This window comes from Rhodamnia argentea, chromosome 2, assembly GCF_020921035.1.
Source record: "Rhodamnia argentea isolate NSW1041297 chromosome 2, ASM2092103v1, whole genome shotgun sequence".
Classification (NCBI taxonomy): domain Eukaryota; kingdom Viridiplantae; phylum Streptophyta; class Magnoliopsida; order Myrtales; family Myrtaceae; genus Rhodamnia; species Rhodamnia argentea.
In genome coordinates, this window is record NC_063151.1 from 34049728 (window position 1) to 34051552 (window position 1825).

Consider the following 1825-nt stretch of genomic DNA (forward strand, 5'->3'; position numbering starts at 1 on the left):
ATGCTGAACCAAACAGGCCCTATATATTGAACATTTTCATATAGTTCAAGGACCACATTAAATATGTACCGAAAGTTTAAAGACCATATTGAATAAATTCAAAGTTCAGAAACCAAATTAATCATTAAGCTAAAATTGAAAGACCCACATTGCATATTAAGCCAAAATTCATGAATCATTTGTGGTCATTATTCCTATGATGTGTTACTACGCGTTGCACGAACCGGCCTTGCTAGAGACCGAGCTCAATCCAATCCATCTTGGGACGGCATTTGAGAACCGATTAACGCTTCTTGATCATTGGTCAAAAGCGTGATGTTTGGTTTTATTTGGACTATTGCCAAACGAAATGGTGCACCTCTTGACTAAGAATCTGGATTTCTCCCTCCCAACGAAGGGCCAAAGCTGGCATTGCTTCTTCACCAAATGCCTCCAAAAGGGTAAAAAACCAAACTCGTCTCATTCATTACATCTTCCCAAAAAGCTACATGAGGACCGGTTCAAACTGATGTTCAAACTGTTATTATTGTTCCATCCCTCTCGTTAACATGCCAAGACAAAGCAAAATCCAAATGAAAACATCTTCCGTCGACAAAGAGTACAAGACGACTACAACAGAAGAGAGGAGACAGAGTCTAAAACATGGTGCGAGGTTCGCCTCCGCGAAGAAGGCCGACTCCGAAGGAAATGGTGCAGACCATCAGCCCCAGGATGGCCAAGAACCCGTACTTCCTGCAACAACAAAAAAGGAAAAAAAAATTCAATGGAACCAGTAAATCAACCTATTTCTCATTAGCAAGATCAAATCTTTCCGCCACCCATGATGAAAGATCCCAATCCGAATTAACCAGGAGCTTTTAGGTGCTCTTAAGCGTACCGCATTACCGCATGACCAAAATGTTTATCATGTTCATGTGGTTATATTCTTTCAACGTGTTGATCTGAGGAACAGCTATAATTCTCTATAGAAATGGCAGGAGTGCCAAAAGGAACCACGAACCCGATCGTGAGGCGCTTCTGGGGATCGCCAGTGGCGTAGCCTTTGAAGTAGAAGAAGCGAGAGACGACGTAAAGGACTCCGAGAGAAGCGCAAGCGCAAGGGTGCCTCAGCCCCCCAACTATCATCAGCACGAAGAAGATGGGCATCATCTCCAGCGAGTTCTGGTGCCCTCTCTGTCCAGACGAACCAACAACCATTTCCCACCACAAAAATGTTATCGTTACTTGTTAAAAACTGAGCAAGAATACCGACAAATTTTCCTATCATCTGCCCATACAAAAGAGATGTTTCAAAGAAACCCACCTCAAAAAACGCGAAAAAAGCTCGGATTTTCGGTACTAATTCGAGGAAAAGCACTCATTTTTACTTGATGGGAAGGGACGCCATCTCAATCAGAGGAAAGCACACAAGCGAAATTCCAGAGAGGAACAGTTTATTTACCTGGACACAGTTGAAGAGCTTGGCGTTCTTGTTCTCGGATTCGGAGGCATAGAGGGTCGGGTAAAATACCTGGTACCTGATCGAATCGAATCACCCGAGAAATCATTATCCCGGCCGGGAAATCTAGCGAGAATGATTAGAATTGGAATTGGGAAAGAAGAAGAATCTCGAAATGATTACTTCTTGCGAGCCTTGCCAACTCGGGCAGCCATCCAGAAGTTGAGGAAGCAGTAGAGGACGAGCACCAGAGCCACGTATCCGTACTCCCTCGCTACCATCCCCTCCATCTTTTCACTTTCACTCTCTACTCGTTTCCCTCTCGAACTGTTCTGATTCTTCTGATCGAAACCTGCACCAGAGAATGGTATCGAGTTGACTTTTTCG

At 44.0% G+C, this 1825-nt stretch overlaps 1 protein-coding gene across 1 annotated transcript; it reads right to left on the reverse strand.

Moving 5' to 3' along the window:
* Positions 1-443: 443 nt before the first annotated feature.
* Positions 444-1825, reverse strand: LOC115739046 (microsomal glutathione S-transferase 3). Its single transcript, XM_030671903.2, has 4 exons — positions 1622-1825; positions 1442-1517; positions 1001-1173; positions 444-732 (listed from the first exon to the last, which is right to left on the reverse strand). The coding sequence occupies exons 1-4, from the start codon at positions 1726-1728 to the stop codon at positions 636-638; spliced, it is 453 nt and encodes a 150-aa protein (XP_030527763.1). The 5' UTR covers positions 1729-1825; the 3' UTR covers positions 444-635.

Bases quoted from the DNA above. Each gene is read 5' to 3' on its own strand.
- LOC115739046 (XM_030671903.2), bottom strand. From the start codon at position 1,728: ATGGAGGGGATGGTAGCGAGGGAGTACGGATACGTGGCTCTGGTGCTC. The intron at 1,518-1,621 runs GTAATCATTTCG...CGATTCGATCAG, and splicing joins GTTGGCAAGGCTCGCAAGAA to GTACCAGGTATTTTACCCGA. The intron at 1,174-1,441 runs GTAAATAAACTG...TCGTCTGGACAG, and splicing joins AGCTCTTCAACTGTGTCCAG to AGAGGGCACCAGAACTCGCT.